The 25435-nt window shown below is 35.5% G+C and overlaps 1 protein-coding gene across 1 annotated transcript in view; it reads right to left on the reverse strand.

The window, feature by feature from the left end:
- Positions 1 to 7668: 7668 nt before the first annotated feature.
- Positions 7669 to 25435, reverse strand: part of FSIP1 (fibrous sheath interacting protein 1) — a 51766-nt gene continuing 33999 nt past the window's right edge. Inside the window, exons 12-13 of the mRNA XM_015825842.1 lie at positions 11881 to 12385; positions 7669 to 7843 (exon numbers count right to left, since the gene is read on the reverse strand). Of these exons, the coding sequence (XP_015681328.1) occupies positions 7809 to 7843; positions 11881 to 12385 (540 nt within the window). The 3' untranslated portion in view covers positions 7669 to 7808. The remainder of the gene's footprint in view (positions 7844 to 11880; positions 12386 to 25435) is intronic.

Below are 25435 nucleotides of genomic sequence, written 5' to 3' on the forward strand. Positions count from 1 at the left end.
CCCTCTGGAATGAACTACCCCCAGAGATCAGGGTGATCCCTGATCTCCCTTCCTTCCGCCGCGCCCTTAAGACATGGTTATTCCAGCTTGCGGGACTGGCCTAGGGGAAACTTTTAGAGGGGGTTTTAATTATAATTTTAATTAGACCAATTATTAATATTTCCCTTTTAACTAACTTTTTAAATTTGTAGTTTGATATCTTTGTATTTTTATCCGGTTGTTAGCCGCCCTGAGTCCGCAAGGAGAAGGGCGGGATATAAATCTAAAAAATAAATAAATAAATAAATAATACCAGTCTTATACTTTTAATTGAGGCCAAGTCCTCTCAAAACAAAGCCCCATGTTTGTAACAATGGTAATTGTGTATATACAAGATCACAGTTTGTTCCATATACTAATTACAGCTATTGTATCAGTGCAGGACCTTCTGTGGTCTAGAATTTGTACATAAACCAATAACATAACATAACATAACATAACATAACATAACATAACATAACATAACATAACATAACATAGTTATGTTTGATTATGCGTAGTTTGATTATTAGCGTAGTTTGATTATGTTTTAGTGGGGGTTTTGTATGGGGTATTTTTAGAGCAGGCCTGTTATTTAATTTGATTTTAGAACAGAAATTTGTGTATATTTATCGTGGTTTTTATTATTGCCTGTTCACCGCCCTGAGTCCCGTAAGGGAGATAGGGCGGTATATAAATTCAATAAATAAATAAATAAATAAATAAATAAATAAATAAATAAATAAATAAATAAATAAATAAATAAATATAATAATAATAATAATAACAACAACAACACAACATAACATAACATAACACAACACAACACAACACAACACAACTGCAGCAAGACAATGACCCACACACACAAATTGTACAAAGAACGGTTAAAACAGAAGAAAGTTAATGTTTTGGAATGGCCAAGTCAAAGTCTTGATCTTAATCCTAAGAAACTGAAGTGGGAAGTACATGCAAAGAAGTTCACCAATGGTGATAAGAGTGAAAAACAGTCATAAATCACTTTTTTCAGTGCCATTGTAGCAATAGCACTTAGACTTATATACCGCTTCACAGTGCTTTGCAGCCCTCTCTAAGCAGTTTACAGAGTCAGCATGTTGCCCCCAACAATCTGGGTCCTCATTTTACCAACCTCGGAAGGATGGAAGGCTGAGTCAACCTTGAGCCGGTGAGAATCGAACTGCCGAACTGCTGGCAGCAGGCAGTCAGCAGAAGTAGCCTGCAGTGCTGCCTTCTAACCACTGCGCCACCACGGCACTTAACTTTGAACGGTCATTAAATGAATGGTTGTAAGTCGGGGACTACCAGTATATACATGTTTTAGGTCATATTTATGCAGAAATATTGAAAATTCAAAAAGGTTCTCAAACTTTTAAGCATCATTGTAAATGTTCAGGATTTTATTTTCTTTCCTTGAACATTATTGGGTAAACCTTTGCAAAGGTTCTACACATCATAACCATCATAACTTTACCTCTGTGTGATTTAGCCTCAGGAAATAAGAACAGAATGCATAAAACAAAAGGGTGAGAAGGGTATGCAGACATTACAAAACAGTTTTAATGTTACATTTGCTCTTACACAATCTGGGAAGGTAGAGTACATCCAACGGGAAAAGGCATTCCTCTAATGTGATTTTGTCAGCATAATTTAAAATTTGCACGCTTTCTATAACTGTGTTACAGTGTGACAGGGTTCATTTTAAAAGTGGGGATGCATTTCTTTGGCAGGGTGATAATGGACAAAGAAATACACAACAGTGGATGCTTTTTACCCTAATATACAATTATTTTCAGCAGGGATTTATAAGAGGCTAAACAACAGAGTGCTGGTGTTGAATTTCCTCCCAGATCTGCCAACAGTGACCTTCCCCCCCTACCTCTCCTTTCCTCCTCCTTTTTCTTCATCTTCATCTTCTGACAAAAACGAGAAAAGAAAGGAATGGGCTGGGATTACTGGAACGTGCTCAGCATTGCTTGACCTTTTTCCACTTCAGCCAAAACACCATCTGCTTCTGCATGGGGGCAGGGGTCTTCTGCCCACTTTTTCCCCCAAAACCAGAGCTTCTCTATCAACAACCAATCCTCTCCATCCCCTCAAAGGCTTGGAGTGAATCTGGCACTTGCAACTAGTTGGATCTCCCAATAAAGGAGAATATTTGTAGCTCAGGATTGAAATGAGGGGTCCTTGGTGTTCTCTGAACTTGGTTGTTTTCTTGCAGACGTTTCATTATCTCAACTAGGTAACATCATCAGTGCTAGTCCTAGTTTGGGTAATAGTTGGATATCTCCTAGCTCTTCAATATCTTGGGTCTTGGGTGGAGCTCTCATCCCTCTGGACTTCTAGGGAAGCCATCCTGGACTGTTCTTCTCTGCCCAGGAACAAACACTTGTCCTCTACCCTTCATTCTCCAACTTCTGTCCAACCTTTTTTCTCTGCCTTCGTCCGTCTGCCTGCCTGCCTGCCTGCCTGTCTGTCTGTCTATCTCCAGTTGTCGTGTTTCATTCTGATTGTGTTCCTTTTGAATTTGAAAACTTCTGAATAATCTGTTTTTATTTCATTTAGCATTAAGAAAAAGCTGTTGATATTATTTAGCATTAAGAATGCTAGGAAGATGGCTAATTGCAATGATCAGCTAGCAGACATGAGCAGCAGAACAAAGATGATGAAAGGGCAATTGTAATACTCTTTATTTGCTGAGCAACTGTCTTCAGTTCTAATCCTAAAACTATTGAGAGGGAAGCAGACAGGAGTTTGAAGTGATGGCACATGTTTCTGGCCAAGGGCAGAATATCTGAATTATTTAAAATATAATGGCAAACTGAGGCTGGAATGGCATTTTTAATTTAAACTACTTGTTAAGTTCTATTTATTTAGCAACTGTGCAACGGTACAGAAAACAAAAGTTGTTTTTAGTTGGATCTCTCCTAAAGGCTATAACACACATATAATTTTAAAAGATCCAAGAACTAGCATAAAAAATAGCACATTAATTATAAAATGGAACTACCCATCACTGCATTTCCAGGAACAAAGCAAATCATTCACTTTGACCATTTCATTGGCAGGATTGGTGCTACCTAGCATCTTTTGGGTTGGCATAGAGATACAGGATTGTAGCAGGAATACCCAAACATTTTCTTACCAAGGCAGTTCTCAGATATTTAATGAAGTAATATGACCAGTATAAAAATCTGTAACTCAATTGTAAATTAAAATTAATATGTTAATGAAATTATATAAACATAGAGTAATAATATTCCCTTTGTATCACATTAAAAATTACAATTTGGTGGCAGCCGTTGGAGGGGTTTCAAAAACCACACTCAGATTTTGGGGTCTCTGGGGGCTGTAAAATGCACCCCTGTCATGCGGCAAGAGATTGTGAGTCATAGCATCAATAACTGCTGCTCTGCTCAGATCATAAGATAATCAGATCAGAATTGGGATCCCACATATAAAGGTTATATGTGAATATATAGGTTATATGTGAAATGTAGAAGATTTTTCAAGAACTTAAGAGAAAGTTTTAAAGCAGCCTAATTTCTATCAAATTAATTCCAAAGTGGGTATAATAAAACAAAACTTTAAAATTATTATTATTATATTATTATTATTATAATTTAATTTATATACCGCCCTTCTCCCGCAGGACTCAGGGCGGTGCACAGCGTATTAAAAACAGTACAAATACAAAACATAAAAATACAAACCCCTATAAAACCAGATTAAAAAACCGAATATTAGAAGCTGTGCTTCTATTTAAAATTATTTTTAAAATCACCCTAAATAAAATCCTCCCTAGNCCAGTGCAGCTCGCGCAGAAGCGGTGTTACATGGGAGCGACGAGTCCCTCCCAACACCGCCCGCGCGGCCGCATTCTGGACCAGTTGAAGTCTCCGGGTGCTCCTCAAAGGGAGCCCCATGTAGAGAGCATTACAGTAGTCCAGGCGGGAGGTGACGAGAGCTTGAGTGACTGTGCGCAAAGCGTCCCGGTCCAGAAAAATTATAATGATTCAAACAATACAAAAATATAAAATAATAGCAAGATATAGCGGCGTAGAGTTAGAGAAAGGCCTTGAATTCAGGGGTAGGTAACCTTGGCTCTTTTATGACTCATGGACTTCAACTCCCAGAATTCCTGAGCCAGCCATGCTTGCTCAGGAATTCTGGGAAGTCCACGAGTCAAGAGTCAAGAGCCAAGGCAGCCTACTCTGGCCTTGATGAACAGAGGTGCTTAGTTGATGCCAAAAGTTATAAAGATTCAGTGCTTATTGCAACTGGATAGGAAGGGTTTCAAAAGTATCCCCTCAGATTGCCAAATGCCAAGGCGTAACTAGTGCACCACATCCAAAGGAAGGCCCTGCTGTACTTTAATTGCTGGGCAGGTATAAAAATGATAAAGTGACTAGATATCCTAGTTATACAAGGCTTTATATATCAGTATAAGCATTTTGGCCTAGACTCAAGGCTGCTGTACACTGCAAGAAAAACTCGCAGACCAGAAGTGTGGGTGGACTCATATATTTGTCAGACACAAAAAGTGAAATGAACATGAACTCTATCATGACCTCTGGTTGGTATTGATGATGCTAGGCAAACTGAAATATGCAATTGCAATGCTTTTATGGTGCATGATGCACAAAAGTAAAGTCTGTGTTTCTTCGCTTTACTGCTGATCTTGATGCCACATCAGCACATGTATTGGGAAATCTTGAAAAAAAATGAAACAATGTGGCAAAAATGGGAGTACAAAGGCCAGGATCCTCTACAAAATGGCCTGCACAACTATGTTAAATTCTATTACACTTTAATCACCTGCATTTACTACTCATTTCTGCAGTATTTGGGTCCTTTTAATTATTTTTAAAATCTATTTATCCTTTTCTTTAAAAAAAACATATTCTGGGGGTCTGGACTTGTTTTGTTCTTGCATATATGCCGCATTTCAATGAACAATTCCTGCTTGAATTTGATTAGATTTCTGCTGTGAATATATATACAGTCAATTTTTCAGTATCCACATATTCTCCAACATTAGTCTCCCAATCCTGTGTTGAAGGCAAAGTTTCTCTTATCTCAGTGATGGCGAACCTTTTAGAGACCGAGTGCCCAATCTCCCCCGCCCACCCCCACACCATCCCCACCCTGCAGACCACCTACCGCCTCCATGGCCTGCCACAGATCACCCAGGTGGCCCAGAAGCACCATGGTGGCTATGCCCTCTGCCCGCGCCCCCCAGCATCATCTGCATGGGATGGGGCATGAGGGCGGAGTCTTGTCCCCGCTGCCCAGCTGCCATGTCCTTGGCTGTGCTGTTCTGCGTGGGGTGCACCTGGTGGTGGCTCTCCTCCAGGGGGGCTGCTGGTGAGGAGGGGGCCATGGGGGGAGGCAGGGCTGGGGCAACAGCGTGAGTGCCCAGAGAGAGGGCTCTGAGTGCCACCTCTGGCACGCATGCCATAGGTTCGCCACCACTGTCTTATCTGGTGTGCCTCATTGATTCTTATCACTGAATATACTTTAATAAATTCTGGTGCTTTTAATTTAATCCTCTGGAACCATATCTAATAAATATATTACATATTAAATATATTAATTCAAATTTTATTTTCAGAATTTTTTGGGATGGAGTTTCCCTTTTCAGCATTTTTAGTCTATGGAACACTTGCATCAATTTTTCCTCAAACTGCAGTTTGGTGTACATTTTATTGATTTATTGTTTTGCGTATTACATAGCATTTTGATCCTAATTTGTTATATGTATCCTTTTCATTATTTGACTGACTCAATAAAAAAAGATGAACTACTTATGCTTTTATTAAGTTTATTAAATTTCAAAATCAGAGTCCTCTTGTGGATATTTGAGGAGAGGCTTAGTATCAAACCCAGGTCAAACGAACAACCTATATGCTGCAGATGATATGAAAATGACTTGTACTTTTTTAGCTGACCAGCATGGGTAGAAGAAGGCACATGCACATTGAGATTGGCCTGATTAATATAGGGAACACTATAGGCTGTAGGGTTCAGTGGTCAAGATGAAGGCAGGTCTGCCTCAAAAAGCTACTTTAAAATATTTTAAATAATTTAATATTAAATATTAAGATTTTAATTGCTTTAACTAAACTATAAATCAAATTATTGAATTAAATTAATTAATTTATTAATCAATTTAATTAACACAAATGGTATATTCTTGATTTATAAACTGAATTCTTTCAGAAGAATTTAATTCTGATCCTAAAATTGAGAAAACAGGAACCTGGCATGGTGAGCTGGTTAATAAGAAAAGTCTGAACTGTGGAATACTTGTGGTTAAGAAAAGAACATCTGGTGTTTATGAGTAATGCCTTGCATATATTGCTAAACAATGTAAAGCTGTATTAGCTAATAAGATGACATGTTTTGTCAAACTAATGTCAGGATACAGTGACGTATCTAATTTATTACTGCTTTTTTAGAACTTTGCAAAAATGTAAAAAGAAAGATCTATGTTGCATAAAAACTTTCTTGAACTGTAGAGAATGCAAAAGAACTGCCAGAGAAGTGGACTCTGCTAGGTCCTTCCTCCATGTTGTCCCAACCAGGACAGAGAGACCTGATTACTGTAGTTTATCTTGAACAATTGTAATAGTTTAGATGAATTATAATCAACATTTGTCTGCTTCATTATTTAGCATTATTTTGCCCGTTATTGCCATTAAAATAGCACAGCACTAGCCTAGGACATTCCATTGCTAAACTGATTGCTGTAAATCTATTTGTTCAAATGAAAACAGTCAAGTTTGTTTATGCTTCTTGATTTCTTACTCAGGCAAACAGTCATGCACTCTTCTCCTATCTGCCAAAATCTCTCCATGTTCTTAGGACATGTGATACCAGCAAATCTAAACCTGGCTTATTTTTTTCCTTTTGATGGATGTGCTAGCAGCTCTTGCACCCAGCTCTCCTCTATGACTATGTTTCTTGGGCCAACCTGGTTTGTTAGGCAGAGTGACTGAGACCCCTTCCCATGTACTTCAATGCATTTTCAAAACAAAGTTGAAAAGTCACAGTAATTTTTAGAATCAGAAGTTTCACACCAGTTAAAATCAGAAAAGAGCAAAATTAAAAGGAAATGTCAACCTATTTCTGTAGACAACCATAACATGCCTGCACTTTATTGATACTGGATATCTCCATTTGCTACAGATTTTAAGGAAAAACAGTTTGCTAATGGATAGATGACCACATGATTGTTCTCAGACAGCCAAATGTAGAAAAACAGATTAATAACTGCCAATATTTGTGCATGCTATCCACACTATTCTTTGCATGTTTGCTTTGTTTTCAAAAATCCAGAATGTTCACTATTGAATGCTTCAGATAATCATCTACCTCCAAAAATGTTTATTCAAATGATACTTATGTTTACAGATTATTGCACATTCAGGAGAAAAAAATAGTTCTATTAATATTTACTGTAAATATAGTTTATGGTCAGAAAAAGTGCTATTATTGTCACTTACATAAATTTGCTGAACAATATAAATATTGATGTAACTGGGATATATATGTGCAGATAGAGGAGCTTAACAGTTTTAGATCTGTAAAACATTTTCATGTACAGAAGTCATCCCCAGAAAGCAGTTAATCAGATGATCTTTATTTAGAAGTCCTATTGCAACGTAAAAATTAGACAAAAATATTAATTATGAGACAAATTTTCCTGAAACAATACACAAAGAATTAATGAAATAGATTTTACCAACGTTGTTTAGGTTGATAGCACATTACTCTTCATTCACATCTTCATCTTTCAGCTCATCTGCACAGAAATAAAACCATTCTTGGATTATTGAAAGGTCTTCAGTATTCAACTTGAAAGAATAAATTTTGAATTTTGTTGCCCACAAGAACTCTCATCATTACCACCTCAATATTTTGTTAGGCTACACAATTCTATAATCACTTATTTTTATGATGTACTGTGCATAGAATTTTATCTACATATGCATATTTGTACATGTGCTATGAAAGACCATAATAATGTTTACCTACCTACCTTATTTAACCTCTGGCAATTAATACTGACATTAGTAAGATCACTCCTTTTCTTATGACCTCTATACAATATTGCAGGAGCCAGAGGTACTTTGACTAATTTCATAATTTACATTACAATGACCTCCATTCTTAATCTTTTTCCCAGGGAGATTAATTGCAAATCTGTTCACACAATAAATTATTCTATTTGTTATCACTTAATAAAATTAAATATTATTAAGTAGGTATTTAAGGGTTATTACATACCATGCTGGAAATCTTACTTTAAAAAATATGCAAGACCCAGACAAAAATATTTAATTTTATTTAATTCAGTGAAAGCTAAAAACTCTCAGAGAGCCTAACAATATTCTTAATCCTCCAAATAGATAAAGTTTCAATGGCTCAATCTGCTCCCGAGGAAGAGAAGAACTAGTTAAAATCAATCTCGTCCATTAGATCTACATTCAAGAGTGGAAAGAATGAGTCTTGCTGTTCACAGGTAGAATTTGGATTTAATCCATAGATCTGAGTACCATAGAAATTGTTTGAAAGACCACTTTTTACATTTTTATCTACATCCAGGTTCAACAGAATAACTTTAAAGGTTAAACAATATGTATGACACTTTCTCACATTTTTTTAAACTACAGAATCTTTTGGGCACCAGGGACCAGTTCCATAGAGAAAGGTTTTTCCACAGACCAGGAAGTGTGTGGTTTTGTGTGCTGCCTGCATCCCACAGATGGGGCTTTGCTTATTTGTGCGGACAGGTTGCTGGCATGCCGTAGCCCAGTACCGGTCCACAGACTGGGGGGTTGGGGACCCATTTTAAACTATAGAGTCACTGGGTGTGGATTAGGTGGTCACACAAATCTGTTTAATAAATAAAAAATAAAATCTCATCTGTTATCAATTCTGACATCTATTATTCATTTCTATGTAACTGGGACACAGTATTATTAATTCTGATGAAGAATTAAGGATAATTTTAGACAAGTTTGACATTTCAGCTAATAGAATATTGGTATCCAAAGGTTATCTGGGTTTGAACAAGGAGAAACAAATACAGACAACTCAAGAGAGACAGAATGGCTGCTAATACACATTGTCTTGCACTCCCACTGAAAAATGAAATGGTATCCAAGATAATAAGTGTCCTTCAATGTTCAATAATGTATATCTATTTCTGAGCATGTGTAACTATATTTGTTTACATCTATTCTTCATTATTATTCTTTTCCCATTCTTGCTATTAGTTTCAACTTTGGCTATTTTAGATAGCTAATTGCTCATGTACCAGACCTGCCCATTATAAGAAATTATATAATGTTCTAATCTGTGCAGTCTATGTTATCATCATTTGCAGCTGCTTATTAAAGTAAACAATATTAAAGATATCAACAGAATAGCCACTGAGCGAAAAGATCTGAGCCAACAATTCTGGGCACTATTTCTGAGGCATAGGTAAATTTAAATAACATGGAAACATTATACTCTATGTGACACTGGGGGTAGCATTAGTAATCTATGCCTAGGGCATGAATGGATAACTCTAGACTTCATTTTGGTGCAGATAGAGACCAGTATATTTATTAGGGCAAAGAGGCATAGTTAACATTAGTAGAACCAAGGAAGACATGGACTGAGCCAACTAAGTCTATTTTGTTATCCATGTACCTCCCTCCCTCCCTTCCCATCCCATGACACTTTTTCCCCATCTTCTACCCTTATACAATTCTTTTTTTCAACAACTGCATTGTTTCAGAGAAACCAACTTGTTCAGTGGCATTTAATCCATTAAGTTTAATCACAAGCTTTGACAACGGAAACACAATGGACCAGCCACAATCCATTCATACTGACATTTAAAAAAAGAATGAAAGAAATGGTGAAAGAAGAGTATATTAACGAAGCAAAACATTTTCAAGGAAAAAAGCCAAGAAAATCCAGTTGCCTTTTGAAAAGGACCTTTGGGATAACCATGATCTGATGGCTGAGAATCTCTATTGACATTATATTCTAAACCTGTCATGAAATGTTAGCAAAATAAGAGGTGGAATTTAGTGAACACTAAATGCAACCTAAGTTCTGCAAGGGAGGAAAGCAGCAATAGACAATGTAAGAAAGATATTGCTATTTACCTCTGAAATGGATAAATGAGTATATACTGACTTTTTATTTGATTTAAATTCCTTCATCCAGTACCAATGTTATTTAACTTCAAAATATTACAAGCAAAAAAGCAACCAGATGTTGCAACAGATTCAGAGAGAGCATCTTATTTCAACAGCAATATTATTTATTGACCAGCAAAGAGCAGAAGAAATATTGTTGTGTGATAAAAGAATACACTTAAGCAAAGTTTAAGAATACTATTAAATATTAGTATTCAAATTAAATTCAGACTAATCTAATCTTCCAGTTAATGCAATTGATGCAGAGGAGAAGCCTGTATTTGAAGAGAAAAATGAAAAGCTTGGTAGCATGTTTAAAATAATTTGTCATTATTTTAACAAAATGAAATTCAGTGGTGAAAAAAGTAAGGTTCTACATTTAGGCAAGAAAAACCAAATGCACAGGTATAGTATAGGTGGTACGTGGCTCAATAGTAGTAACTATGAGAGGGATCTTGGACAATTACTTAAATATGAGCCAGCAGTGTGCTGTAGCTGCCAAAAAAGCCAACAAAGTGCTAGGCTGCATTAACAGAGGGATAGAATCAAGATCACGTGATGAGTTAATACCACTTTATAATGCCTTGGTAAGGCCACACTTGGAATACTGCATCCAGTTTTGGTCGTCATGGTGTAAAAAAGATGTTGAGACTCTAGAAAAAGTACAGAGAAGAGCAACAAAGATGATCAGGAGACTGGAGGCTAAAACAGATAAAGAACGGTTGCTGGAATTGGGTATGTCAATTTAATGAAAAGAAGGTCTAGGGGTGACATGATAGCAGTGTTCCAATATCTCAGCAATTTCCACAAAGAGGGTGTCAAGCTATTCTCCAAAGCATCTGAAGGTGAGACAAGAAGCAATGGATGGAAATTAATCAAGGAGAGAAGCAACCTAGAACTAAGGAGAAATTTCCTGACTGTTAGAACAATTAATCAGTGGAACAACTTGCCTCCAGAAGTTGTGGATGCTCCAACACTGGAAGTTTTTAAGAAGAGATTGGACAACCATTTGTCTGAAGTGGTATAGGGTTTCCTGCCTGAGCAGGGGGTTGGACTAGAAGACCTCCAAGGTCCCTTCCAACTCTGTTATTCATATCTTTATGTAGGTTGAAATTTAAGAATTCTGTGTCACAGCAGCATTGTTTTGGTTATATAATTAAGAAAGATTGCCAGAAAATTTTGGTTTGTAACAGGAAATATATCTATCAAGATACCATTGCCAGGTAAAGGTAACAGTTACACATTCTCTTCTCTATGATTTTGAGCTTTTTATATTAAAAATATTATCAGCTGATATTTTTGAAATTTTTGTACAATTTATCAAAATAAAAAAGAGAAGGAGCATACTTGCCTATTAAATCATGACAGATGCCTATCCCACCTTACCACTAACTGACAAAAACGTTATTTTTGGTACTTTTTAAATAGAGAAGTAGTATTGTTGCTATTTATGTCAGTTAAAAAAAATGTCAGAAAGCATTTTGAAATGTTCTGCTATTCTCAACATCATTCTGTGCTTTTGTGCCCCACCAGCATAAGCGTCAAACATTAGTGCATATGTTTGATGAAATCCTGCTTGAGTTGCTTGGGCTTTTAAAATCATAATCAAATGCTTCGTCTAAAAGTTTATTAGCAGCCTCACCTCCTCTGGTTTTTAGTGGTATGCTAGGAATGCTGGCATCTGTGGAAAGCTCATTGTTCATGCTGACACAATAAAAAGGTTCATCAAAAAAAGAAGGCTTTTTCATCTTGTCTGTACTGAGAACCTTTGACATGGAGACATCTTCAGAGCTATTAGCAGTGTCTGCTGCCTCCTCTTGGTCTTCTTCATTTCCCTTTTTCTCTGACATGGGAAATTCAAACAATGTCTTGCTGGGATTACAGCAGGAGTCTATATTTTCCTTTGAAAATATATCTTTATACTCATCTCCAAGCATTTCCTCGTTCGCTGGTAGTTGAATATCATCTGACACTTCATTCCTAGAATCTGGCACGTTCTCTTCCAAGGTGTTACAAGGGCTCATCCTCTCCACAGAATTTTCCTGACATTTGGTCAGATTAAGATCACATTCTCTTCTTAGGCTTTGCATACAGTCTTCCAGAAGGGCATTAAGCTGCTCTTCTGTGAGGCAAGGAGGTACATCTGGCTGCGAAAATAAGGGAAAAGTTCCCCCCATCAAAATGAAGCTGCAAATAATTTCATCATAAAATAGCACAGAAAAATAATGGTAGCATTGATTCCTGATGCTAAAGGTCATAAATTAAAATCCGAAAGAAATGAAAATGGCCAGATAATGAACCAAGGCTTTTTCAGTGTGATCTGTTATTAGAAATACACTTGTCACCTTTGAATTTTTTTAACAAACCACCCATTCATTGCTAGAACAATGAAATGGTGTGCTCCTGAGAAACATCACACACAAGATATCCTATTGACAATATGAGATCGCATTATTAATTTAGATTTTAACTCTTTTTTTCACTGAACTATTAATATAATTCAAATGAATGCTACCTTAAGGCTAATGTATATTTTAAGAAGGATTCAAATATTAATTCCTAATAGATATTTTATGGGGTGGGCAATGGTTCAGTGGTTAAAGACCCTGAGCTTGTCCGAACACCACAGAATTGAGTGAGCTTCTGTTCCTTGCCCCAGCTCCTGCCTATCTAGCAGATTGAAAGCATTCAAATGAGTAGATTAATAGGTACCACAAAGGCATTCTGTGTGCCTTTGGTGCATAGTCATGCTGACCACATGACCACGGAAAATGTCCTTGGACAATGCTGGCTCCCTCAGCTAAGAAACCGAAATGAGCACCACGTCCTAGAATCAGACACAAATGGACAGGGAAACCTTTAGCTTTGGCTTTAGCTGTTTGTACAAATGTTCATGGCAAGCCAAAATCCCTAAATAACTTTGCTCATATTTAGACTGCTTTATGATAGTGGCTTTAATCTACCAGATTTTTAACTCTAACCATTGTGCTTATATTCTAACACCTATATTTCTATGGACTGAAAACGTGTCTAAATATTATCTTCCAATTGCTCTCCTATTGGATCCAACATCCATGTATTTGAAAAATTGGCAACTTTGAGCACCAATGTTTAGTAAAAGGGGACGTTCTTTTTCCAGCTTGAAAGCTGTTAGACATATTAGTTATTAATAGGTAAGCAGTTTGGTCCCAAAATTACAGGAGAAATTGAAGCTGTGGTATAATCCAAATGTGAAGATAGCAGCAAAGATATTTCATTGGAAAGCCTGGGTCAAACATGGGAAAAATACTTTAAATTAGTTAATGTATAATGGTTGTTTTAAAAATTTTGAGATATTATATTCTGCCTATGATGTACCTATAGCCCCTGCTGGGCAATCTATATAAATGAAAATGAATGTACAAGATATGATCCATATGCTTTGGCAACTTTCCTTATACTGCAAGATCCAGTGCTGGAAATGAAACCAACCATTCAGTTTTACTTGCAATTAAAGAAAAAAAGATGAAGGTTAGCATTAATTATCTATCAGAAGTGTAAAATGAAGAATTGGATTATCCAATTTTGGAAAATCAATGTATTATCAATGAGAATATATTTGAGTATGTTTTTCATTTGGATATCACTTCTGGATTTTGTACTTGTGATGAAAAAAAAATGAAACTTTGACTTTAGTTTTGTTGATTAGGTAGATTTGTCATTATAGAAATGGCTAGTTATATATTAATGTGTAAAAGCAAAAAGTTGAGGCTGGAGTGTTTTTATCTTGTACTATGCTAAAAAGAGTCAGAAGTCAATGCCTTTTTTTCTCTCCCCCCCCCCCCCTTATACCTGACACCTTCTCTTTCCCTCTCCTTTTCCTTCCCTTAATCTCCTTTCTTTATATTTTATATATTAAATAAAATTAAAATAGATTTAAGAATGAAGCTAATTCATCAGCAAATACTGCTTTGTGTTTATTCCTACAAGATATACATAGCTGTCTTTGTACATGATAACAACTGCTAGGATCCCCCATGCTTCTTCTGCAGAAGAATGGCAAATTAAGTTATGGCAACTTACCTCAATATTAAAACTTACCTCATACCCCAAAAACATACCTGATCTAGAATTTAACTAGGGATTAAATACGGAAACAATTTTTCAACTACAAATTTTGTTGAAGATTAATTACCACATCTATTACCATGTCTTAGTTACCACATCTGAACTTTGAGTATTCAACTTTTTAAACTTGCAAAATTTTCTAGATTAGTCAGAAATTACTGTAATTCTTTTACTTCATTTTGTATATAGTAATATTGGTCAAAGTTGTTAACAAAAACCTAATTCTAACACCAGTTTAAATCTTCAAATTAATAGATAAGACATTTCAATATGCAGATTTAAATTACTGTTAAATTATTGTTATTTCAAAATTTTACAGCAAACTCGCATGTTAAATTATATTCCTACAAGGCAGAATTTGTCATTTTATGAGCCAATCGGCTTTATCAAATGTGGTACTCAGCAGAATACTCTTACATAAAGAAAAAAGAAAAAACCTCTTACCCTCTTGATTTTAAGGAATTGATTCCAGATAATTGTTATCTATTTTTAAATATTTTATAGTCCAAAAACTAGAAGGTGGAGCAACTCTATATGGTCTAGATTTAGTGATAAGATGAAAGATGAATAAATCCCAAAATGATATTATATGGATTTTATATATTAACATAGTTTCTTTTTCTGTTCATTTTATTTAATAACTATGCAGCTTGTATCATACTGAATAATCAGTAGTGCATTTTGTTGTGGTTTGTTATAACCTCACCAATGATAAAAAGAAAAATCTTGACAATGGCTCACTGAGTCACATTTTATAGACTGTACAGAAAACAATATATAATGGTACTTCTGTAAAATATAAACTATCAGATCAACTTATCTAAACATATAAAGGAATCAAGAGACTATTATCACTTAAGTGGAGATTACTACAACTAATTTCAATAGTTACAGATTGTTTTAAAAAAAATATATTATGTTTTTAAATTTTCTTCATGTAATCTGAAAGATTCCTTTTGTATGATCTCCAAAGATCCTTAGTGCAGCTTTGGGTCCAGAACAAAATGTATGTAGCAGGACTGTGAGCTCTGCTTCTCACGAATGCTAATCTGAACCCAATTCATTGTAAGGAAGCTACATAGTAAACCGTCTGCATCGAATGGTATTAAGAGTAGGACAAAAGTACAATTTTATTAATAAGGACAAATGCTAGAAATGTAAAAAAAACCAGTTCAGTTCTGCCACCCTTTCAGATGGCTACTCAAAAAACGATTAAGCCCACTGTAAGTGTTTTGATTGACCTTCTATTTAATTAAACATTTCTACCAAAAATAAATTATTTATATTGAAAGTAGCTACCACATTTTTCTAAACAAAGAATCAAAATACAGATGCAAAATACATAAAATGAATGGCATGTCTTAATTAAAAATCAAAGTATATAACTAAAATGTTTACATAATAAATGTTAACAGTTAAAATAAAACATGTTAACAGTTCAGAATCAACTAAATCAATTACACATATAAATCAGTTAAAAATTCAGTATGTAGTATAGCAACATTAGCAAAATTAAGATGAAAGTGATGGCTACTAAATTCTTGCTTAGGACACAGAATGGTCTATTCTTAAGACACAGAATAAGCTATTTCCTCATTTAGTCACCAAACACACAAAGTCTTCTTTGGGATGGCCAGGTATTATCTATAAGATATTCCATTTATACTCCTGAGAAATTTCATGTTCCACTTATCTAATCAGCACATTGAGTGTTTTAGGTTTATAACCAATTCTTTCAGTAAATCAATATTGGATTCAATTCAGCCAATCATTTCAATTCATTCAATCAACCTTGGGTTCAGTAGGAAATATTTATATGTATACTGAACGACAACATGAAAATTAATGGAGCTTAAAGGTTTTGGCTGGTGGGGTCTTGAAACTACATGGTCATGGTTGGATAAATTTGATGAGATGCTATAAAAGATAAAGATGAGGAGTTAAAAGCACAAAAGGCAATATATTAGGCTGTGTTAGGATGGAGGAGGTAAAAATGGTTTCAAGAATAGATTGAGAATGAGAGTTATAGTGAATGATATTATATGAATTAGATTTAACTATATTTCCCTTAGCTTTTTTATTTCATGTCTTTATTTGGTTTATGTTTCTTTGTTTCTTTTCTGAACTTTACATATTATATTTATCTTGAAAGGAATTAATGTGAGGATTTTGTAAGGACATTCAATTACTAACCATTCAGGAGAATATTAAAGTTTTGTTGTACAAAGTCAAAATGAGTTTAGATGTTGCATGTAATTTTCTCTTTTTTTCTTTATCCAGGAACAATTGCCTATTCAGTAGATGTAACATTAAAATCACTCTTAGAGAAGGGGGTTCCTTTCTTCTCATGTTTCTTGTTGGCCTCCTTATACAAATAGTTCTTGACAAGAAGTAAATCATCTGAGACAATCAGCACATGGTCTGACATTTGGATAAATAATTAAAAGATTGGGTTACATCTATGAACCCATCTAGTTTTCTGCTTAAAGACTTGGTAGTCATACTGTACATAATTATACTAAAATTATTAAGCCTGTAAAATACCAGAGGAGACATCTATGTTCAATGGAACCCAACAAAACTCTGGCAGAAATCCCATCTCATTTCTTAATTTTCTCTTGTCAAAGGTAAAATGCAACACCTTAATTGTATGTTATTGATACAATAATACAGTGATGAAAAGGGCAAAATCTGGCCAAAGACAGCTCTCTGAAGTTTAATGGGAGAATTAAGTGGGGAAAATCAAATCTCTCCCTAAAATTACTAAGACTTGGCTTCTCTGGTCCAGTTGAACTTTTGTGATTAGCAAGTTCTTACTTCTTGAAGCAGGAAGAACAGGAAGATGTGTAAGGTGAACAAGGAGTATTGGGGTACAAGGTGTTTGCAGTATTGCCATAATAATTATGTGAAAATTATTCCTATTTCTCCAGATAAACAAATATCTGCCTCAGTCTATAAACATTCTTGATCTTCTGTTAGTAGACTAGAGAGAAATTTAGCATTTTACAATATTTTGCAATTTTTAATAAACCACAATCTGCTTTATTTGCTAAATCATAAGCCACTATTTATAACCACAAGGCAAGATTCACATAAATAGCTAAACTAAAAGTAAATAAATCACATTACAGTTTGGGCAATGTATGAATGTAATCCCTGCCTTTCCTTAATGTATTTCACCATCCTTGCTCTGGCCCTTTACTGCAAACTGGAAGCCCTCTGGAATTCACAAGACTTCTACAGTCTTTCAATATTTAAAACATTTAAATAAATATTTGATAGCTAAAGTGAATATATTTAAAGGTTAATTATTTAGATATGCATTTCGACTGACATATCTGCAAGCCACATTTAAAGAAGGATGAATATTGCTATGCAGTTCAGATAGAACTGCAATAAGTAATGGCCTCCCTATTTTTCTTAATTTTTTAATTAGATACTTTGTCTACGCAGACTAAAACTTTCATTGCAAAAAATGGAGAATGGAGGCTTATCCATATTCAGTCATGCTGGATGCCCTCTAAAGAAACTTCATGCCAGCTCTCTTTATGTAAGCTAGAGAGGGAGGCTACTAGCATGGTTCTCCTGACCCAAGATGCCATTTTCCACCTGACAGTTTTTGAGCTTAGCTACATTCCTCAGCTGTATGAGGATATAGGATAAATCCAATCTATAGGACAAGTCCTCCGCATGTGGTAGGAATGTCCATTCATAATCACCTTGTGCACAAATCCTCTTGGAAATCCCGGGTTTCTAGTTCAAAGTTTTCTAGCTGTTTTTTGTGACAGCACAACAATGGGGAATGGTCACCAAAAAAGGTTAAAATGCGTTACTTTTTATGGTGCTGCCTATGCTCTTTAAATAAGTTTCAAATCTAACTTCAAATAGCACTCAGAGAAAGAAAAGAATGTAGCTCAGTTTGCTTCTCCTACAGATTTCTCAAACATGTGTTCTAGAAAACAAGAGGAACAGCACGCATATTTTAAAAACTGTACTTCTCTAAAATATATTATTCAGATCTACAAATAAAAAATACATATAATGATGAGGGCATTAGAGAAAAGTGTGCTGCAAACTTTACATATTGCTAAAAACCCTTCATTACATGAAAAAACATTTTTTTCAGAAGTCCATACAATGGTAGCATTGAACAGTAAGATTTCCCTGAAATGGGTCACCTGGAGAATTATGATCAGAACACAAGCCCAAATCCTAGGGTGAGTGGTAATATCTGACCTAAGCCCATAAATAATTACAGTACTTTTATTTATTAACATTTTATACCAATCAATAACCTAAGCTTTCTGCAGATATACAGTGGGAGAAAATAATTTAGATAAGAAAGGAGAATAAATGGTAAGGAAAGGTGTTGGCATTTTAGTATCTAAAAATTAAATGTCCTTTGCATTAATGAATAATGACTGTATTTGACAATATTGTCAAATGATCGAATTATTATATGGGGATGTGTAATAGCTGTGAATCATAGAAACATCTTGAGATTTTCTTTTTGCACAATTCTGAAATCATGAAGAAACTGTTATATAGTGACAGCTGAACACTAAAAGGGAAAGTATAAAAATATACAGACCCCTCTTGTATATTTTTACTAATGGAGAAGTAGGATTTGGTGTACAGTTCTTTTTACCAGGAAAATGGCACTAGAAATATGAGTACCCCCTGCTCCAGGGAAGACTCTCTCTCTCTCTCTCTCTCTCTCTCTCTCTCTCTCTCTCTCTCTCTCTCTCTCTCTCTCTCTCTCCCTCCCTCCCTCCCTCCCTCCCTCCCTCCCTCCCTCCCTCCATGCATACCACATAAATACTTACAGCAGCAGATACACTGAAACATTTCCATTACAGGTATTCTTGACTAATGACCATCACTGAGCTCATTTTACCGACCTCAGAAGGATGGAAGGCTGAGTCAACCTTGAGCCAGTCAAGATTGAACTGTTGGCAGTCGGCAGAATTAGCCTGCAATACTGCATTCTAACCACTGTGCCACCACAGCTCTTATACATCTTATAAATCTGGCATTTTAATAAACTATGGCCTAGTATTTTTCATTTCTGTATACAAATACTGATGTTTTATATCAGACATGTCAAACTCGCAATGTCGCGCAATGGATCGGGATGGTTTTGCCATTGCCGGTAATGGGGTGGGCACGGTTTCCAGATGACACGTCGGGCCCGCGGGCCGGCAGTTTGACATCCCTGTTTTATATAATTCTTTATACTAAAATGGCAACTGAGAAAAGAAACAAAAAATCTAACTACAATACAAAGGCACTCCTTAAAGAGGGTCTAGCTCCCCACTTAAAACATTGCTTACGCTCTTAAATCAAACCTTAAAATGGTGCCTTTTCCAAAATCACTAGGAAGACCTGAGGTTAGGAGACAAATCAGTTACTGCCATACGCTGTTTGAGCCTCACAAAGAAACCTTTCAGTATACTATTTGACAAACCGATTTAGCTTGCTCAGATATAGGCGTGTGCATGCATACACAGTATTTAATAATTCCATGTTATATGCCAGCAAATTTTTAAAAAGAAAAATATGAATCTTGTTTCATCACATAGTCCTTAACTTTGACTTTCAGTTAAAGCATCTCTTTAAGCCAAAAATATTTCAGTGTGGTTTTGGCTCTTTTCAACGATAAAAAGCCACATAATTTTCTAGTATGCTTTTATTTTCTACTTAGATATCAAGTGATCTCAGTGCTCACCATCTGAAAATTTATATTGAAGATGTTAGAAAAATCTAGGAATAACATTTATTATTTTTGTACAGTTTTAAAGAGTGTTTATTAATGATGCTTTGTATGATAAGAAAGATTTTTGAGCAATAACTCAACCTGTTTATTCAAACAGTTATTTCAGTTCACCAAGTACCTTTTTAATAGCTATCTTTATTCTTAAAGGGCACTTTCAGATGAATTACAGAAATAACAGGACGAACTCTTTCAAGAGAAGAAGCCTTCTGCATTTCTTTGTTCCTCCAAACTCTATGGAAATATGTTTGAATGGGTTGGGAAAAATTCGCAAAAGTCCAGTCCCATTTTCCTAGTAAGAACAGGGAGCACTAAAGCCATTCAGCATTCAAAGAAAATTTAAATGAACTAAAAAAAAAAATACTGCAGAAAAGAATAGACAAATGGTACAGTCACACTTTTAAAGAAATGGATGCCACTACATTTGATGGCGCTTCCTCCCAGATATGTTTATACGACTGCATTTTGAGAAATAGTTTGACAGAGATAGCTTAAATACAGTATTACTGCCATTAATTTGACAGGGAAAAAAGGCCGTTGACCATTGATCATTGCACTGCCCATTCTTAATTAATCCCAGATGTAAAAATAATCATTGCCAACTGCACATAACTGCCTTTAAAGAGTCAACTACTTCGTTAACATATTCCCAACACATTCTTTAGTGTAAACCATTTAGGATTGTCTTGCATTAATTTATTTATCTTCCATCACAGACCAGGACATGAAAAGCCAGAAAAGGGGAGGTGGGGACCCTTAAGCTCATTTATGAAAGTTTATGTTTTTCAATAAAATGTATTAGTTGGAAATGTAGCTACCAGGCTGCTGATCATTTGCCACCATAAATTATCATGGTTTGTCTCCTACAGAGTATTATGTAGGCATTATATGCCTGCTTAGCTAATTAAGCTAAGATACATGCTGTTAGTCAATGTTGCTACTCAGAATTCCATTCAACCTATGATTCTACCCAGACTGTTAGTCTGCCATCACAATCCTTTTTGGTTTTTTTGTTGTTTTATTGTCATGTTTTTCGAGTTTCAAATAATTTGTAAAATGGCCATAATCAATCAGAGTCAGGTGACATATAAATTTAATATGATAATGATGTGATGATGATGATAATGATGATGATGATGACGATGATGATTCTTTGTGTAATTATGAAGCGATACAAGATAGCATGTCTCTTCTTAGGGCAAGAAAAATAAAGTACATAGTGTAAGAAATACTTCATGGATACTGCAGAACTTTATACAGATAAGCATATTTGTGTGTGAGATCCTTGGTGCTCTCCAACCTTGCAATGAGTTGCACTGATGATGTTACCTACTTTGGTAATGAAACATCTGCAAGAAAAGAACCAAGTTCAGAGAGCATGAAAGACCCCACAGTTCAATCCTGAGCTACAAATATTCTCTCCTATCGATATTTGTGTGTTATTAATAAAAGCCACTTTCTGATGGCTAAGTGAATTCATATGAGTGTGTATCAATGGATGATTAGTTTATTTTTCCTACCTGATTTCAGTAAAGGTCAATTTAAGAGTCCCTCTTGTGGGTTTTCCAAAGATTTTAAGTAAATATGCAATGCTGAATCTGTGCTCCTCAGTGTAATTAAAGAAAAAATACATACATTTCTTCTTAATTCAATCTGCAATGAAACTATATGATAAAAGTAATCAAAGGCTGGCAGCTCTGGCAGTATTTCCCAATTAGTCTATGTAATTCAGAAGAAAACAGACGTTTTGAAGCAAAATTTTGGATAATTTTCAAGCAAGATGTAAGGCACCAAAATAGATGCACTTACAAAAGGCACCTGAGCATCATCTTACCAGCGTGGTTTTTTTCAGGTGCTTTTGTTGTTATATAAATCATCAGATTTTTTAAAAAAGCATTGTACTCTCACCATCAATACTGCTGCTGTCCATTTGTGTTTCCTTTTCCTTTGGGATCTGATTTACCCGATACCTGGAAGGAAGGCCACTCCTGATTTTCTTTCTAGTGGTCAGATCATAACAATGCAGAGGAGAATAAGAAGCCACAGAAAGAATGAACAACAGTAGCAGGGTATGGAATTCTGAAGATTGACAGCTGCTGGGTTATGGGACTTAGAATAGGCTGAAAATGCTGATTCCCTAATGTAGGCTTTTTATTAAATTTCATTCACTCATGTCTGATTTTGGGAGATTGCCTGACAAATCCATGCAGTTTTCTTGGCAGAGTTTTGCAGAAGTACTTTGCCATTGCCTCCTTCCTAGGGCTGAGAGAAAGTGACCGACCCAAGGTCATCCAGCTGGTTTTGGGACTAAGGCAGGGCTAGAACTGCTAGTCTCAAGCTTTCTAGCCTGATGCTTTAACCACTATACTAAACTGACTCTCTAATGTAAGTTTTCCATAAAGGGAAATGTTATTTTTAAAATATTCCTTCTTTAAAAAGGCACAAAGGAAATGACATATGCATTTAATTGACACAAGACAGCAATTAATATGAGAGTCTATTATAAAAGTAAGACTGTTCAGTGTTTTCCTTTTTTCTTTTATTTCCTATAGTTTATATTTATTTATGGGAATTAAATAACATTTAGCTCTTTTCTTATATTTCTTTGCTCCTTACTTTTGATTTCTCAACATTTAATAGCATCACAAACGTTCCCTTAAACCATTTCTGCTTGTTGTTAAACTGATACAGCACACCATGGGTTGCCTAAATTCTTGCACTATTTCAAGTGGATGAGTTGCCTAATTTCTGGATTGTTTAAACCAGACATTAATTCAACTGAACTCTTTTGTGTAGAACATTACCTATTATCTTCCAATAACTACAACAGTGTTGAGAGAAACTCTAGTTAATATACAGCTCCTGTGAATCACAAAACAGCCCCTCAGAAAGAATCTGCTGGAATGTCTCTGAGTGAACAATTGCAATAAGAATACCTCTGCCAACTTGGCCTCTGGGAATAAATCAGAAGTGACTGAATGCTTCAGCAGCACTTAATGCTTGCTCAATTGAGGTAGAAGTTGCTGCTCTGCTTTTGTTTCCTCCTAATCAGGAGGCAAATCTATGGAGAAATACAGAGAAGTGTATAACTCTTGTGAGACAGATGATTTTTATCTTTATGCACCCTAGAATTGTAAATATGAAGTGCACCTCTTAGTCTAAGGTGGGAAAGCATGTTTCAGCAGTCAAAAACTGCTAGTACTTCAAGCTGTCAATCACTTGTAAGCAATTTATTTTTCCAAGAGGAAAGAACTAGTCAGCTAAAAGTCAGATAGAAATCAAGAGCATGGGAATCAGCTGGGGAATGGCCAATGTTATACTTCAGAATGGGAGTTAAACTCCAATTCTACCTGAAGTGCTATAAATAATGGTATAAATAATGATGTGAACATTTTATATAAAAGGAATGTGGTAGAACAAGTTCCTTCATTTTTAAATAACCTTAACTTGCTGGAGGAATGTGAATGTAAGACCAAAACAGACAAAAAGAGAAATTGCTTAATTCTTCCTATCTCTTTCAAATTTCTTTCTCCCAGTCTCTTTCTCCCCTTTTAAGATCTTATTGCCAGTTTGAGCTTATTCAGTGGGAAATAGATTTTTTTAAAAACTGCCTAGGGAAAATTATTTTTAAAAGAAGTTGGGCCTTTTAGGAGAGATTTATAAAAAGAAAAGGTTCTCTTGTAATTTCTTTTGTCAAAATACTATTAGAGAATGTATCTGTTTCTTTAATATTTATTTATTAGAGTTTTATCCTACCTTCATTACTCTATAAATAACTCAAGGCAGCTAACATAATACTCCTTCCTCCTCCTATTTTCCCCAGTGAATTGAGCTGAGAGTGACTGGGCAACCAAAATCACCCAGTTCAAAGTCACAAATCACTAAGTCACCATCCCAAGATTGTTTTCAAATGTTGCCTTGAAATGTAATATCCAGATTCTGCTGTATAATTCTACCTATACTCCCAGCAGGATATATCTTGGGAAACTGGAATGGAGGTCTAGACACAATACTATCCAGACATCATTGTTAGGTGTTCACCAGTACAAGCATGAACAAGGCTGTGACTCACCAAAGCCTTGGACAAATACTTCTAGATATGAGAGCTAAACTAGGCAAGAAACAAAAAACCTGAGAATGGATTGGTCCATTATAATAATAATGTGCAAGCATCAAACACTCCTCCAGCCAAAAAATAAATAACCCATTACAATATATAGACAGAAGAAAGCATTATAGGATTTGAACATGAATCTGCTTTATACATGACTCAAATTTGGTAGCTACTAGTTATGGTTTACTAATATCTTTTCCAATATATGTAGTAAAACTTACAAATAGTTCTATTTTTATTTGTCAGCCTTCTACTTCAAATATTGGGACAGCTGGTCAGCTATCAGTTTAGGAATTAAGTGTTTATTCTTAATTCTCTACTAGCAATCACAGTAGACCATTGATAGTTTCTGAGGAGCAGAAAACATGATATAGAATTTATAGCAGTCCTTTAAATCCATCCTGCTTTTTTCCCATGTCTCCCTCTCCAGAGAGGTCAGCCTTCCTTTTTTCATGTCCCCAAGTCTCATCTGTTGAAGGTTGTTGCAAGTTTGCATATTCTGCATTCCTGCTCTCCTGTCCAGACAATCCCTCTTGCTCTGCTCAGATTCTTCTGCAGCTAACAGAGCCCTGTCAGTTATATCTAATGAGCAGTAACTTGTTCTTGTAAGAAGATGGAGGGATGAAGAGGTCACTCATACTAGATAGCTATAGTTGTTAACCATCTGGGATGCATTACACTGAAATCCTGGTATACATTTTAATACATAAAAAGGATGAATAAATAAGAATTAAATTGAATGCTACTGATAAGATATGAAAAAACTACAGTCTTGAAACAGCAGCTTGACAAATCACACTGTGCCAAAAAATTGTACTTTCGTTCTGAATTGTTTTTTCATAATTTGGACCAGCAAGTTACTTCACTTTCAGTGGGAATTTTTATTGAAACTGTTATTAAATCAGGCAATATATGTGTCAAAATTTTGGAACAGGTCTTCTGAGGACCTAACAAAGGATTGCTTTGTTTCATAACAAAGGCCTCTTGTGGAAAATTATTATTACTGTAGCGGGGACTGCCTGAGAGTGCTTGCAGGAGCTTGACTGGGAAGGAAAAGATTGGGACAGCTGCAGTTGGCTTTGGGTGTGGCCGGCGTGAGTGGAAGGAGGAAGGATAGAAAAGGAAAGGAAAGGAGAAGGCCGGGGTGGCTGGAGTTGAGAGGAGAAGGTCTGGAAGCTTATTTTATTTTTCTATTAAGGGTAT

The sequence above is a fragment of the Protobothrops mucrosquamatus genome, unplaced genomic scaffold, assembly GCF_001527695.2.
Source record: "Protobothrops mucrosquamatus isolate PMUCROS unplaced genomic scaffold, P.Mucros_1.0 scaffold_202, whole genome shotgun sequence".
In the NCBI taxonomy this organism is placed as follows: domain Eukaryota; kingdom Metazoa; phylum Chordata; class Lepidosauria; order Squamata; family Viperidae; genus Protobothrops; species Protobothrops mucrosquamatus.